General features: G+C 69.5%; 2 protein-coding genes across 2 annotated transcripts in view; one reads left to right on the plus strand and one right to left on the minus strand.

The window, feature by feature from the left end:
• Window positions 1–514, plus strand: part of lipt2 (lipoyl(octanoyl) transferase 2) — an 18107-nt gene that overhangs the window by 9012 nt on the left and 8581 nt on the right. The gene's annotated exons all lie outside the window — the stretch shown is intronic.
• The window catches only part of rnf169 (ring finger protein 169), a 7431-nt gene that overhangs the window by 1841 nt on the left and 5076 nt on the right, over window positions 1–514 (minus strand). Inside the window, 3 exon segments of the mRNA XM_019867128.1 lie at window positions 1–2; window positions 5–81; window positions 148–248. The exon segment at window positions 1–2 is cut by the window's left edge and continues 1558 nt beyond it. Of these exon segments, the coding sequence (XP_019722687.1) occupies window positions 1–2; window positions 5–81; window positions 148–248 (180 nt within the window).

The following is a 514-nucleotide window of genomic DNA, read 5'->3' on the forward strand; positions in this document are numbered from 1 at the left end:
TGGGCGGGCGCGGGGCCCCCCTTGGCTTTCCCCCGCGCGGCGTCGCCGGCCTCCGTGCAGCTGCGACTCCTCTGCGCGCCGCTGAGGAAGACGAGCACAGGTCAGAGGTCGGGCGAGCGCGGGCCGGGCGCGAGAGCGAGCGGGAACCTGCTGACGCTCGACGAGGTGCGGCTCCTCCTCACGAACGCCGAGAACCTCCTGATGCGTCTCGACACGGGCTCCTCGTTCTCAGAGTCGGACAGGACGCCCTGCAAGGCAACGGCGCCACTTCATTCCCGTCTCAACGCCGCCGCCGCGAGCAAATTCCCCTCCGAGACACGTTCCAAACTCGCTTCCTGTCGCAACGTCACGCCCGTCTAAGACGCTCGCTTTGCTCCGGCATGCGGCAGCAAAAATTGCGGTTGGTGCGGCGGTCAAGACGCCGTTCCCGTGTGGGCGGCACACCGGCACGGCGCGGGCGTCGCGCACGGCACGACGACACCTCGGTTCCCTCCGAGGCGCGGGTTGCGTCTTC

Source organism: Hippocampus comes, unplaced genomic scaffold, assembly GCF_001891065.2.
Source record: "Hippocampus comes isolate QL1 unplaced genomic scaffold, H_comes_QL1_v1.1 scaffold49, whole genome shotgun sequence".
Classification (NCBI taxonomy): domain Eukaryota; kingdom Metazoa; phylum Chordata; class Actinopteri; order Syngnathiformes; family Syngnathidae; genus Hippocampus; species Hippocampus comes.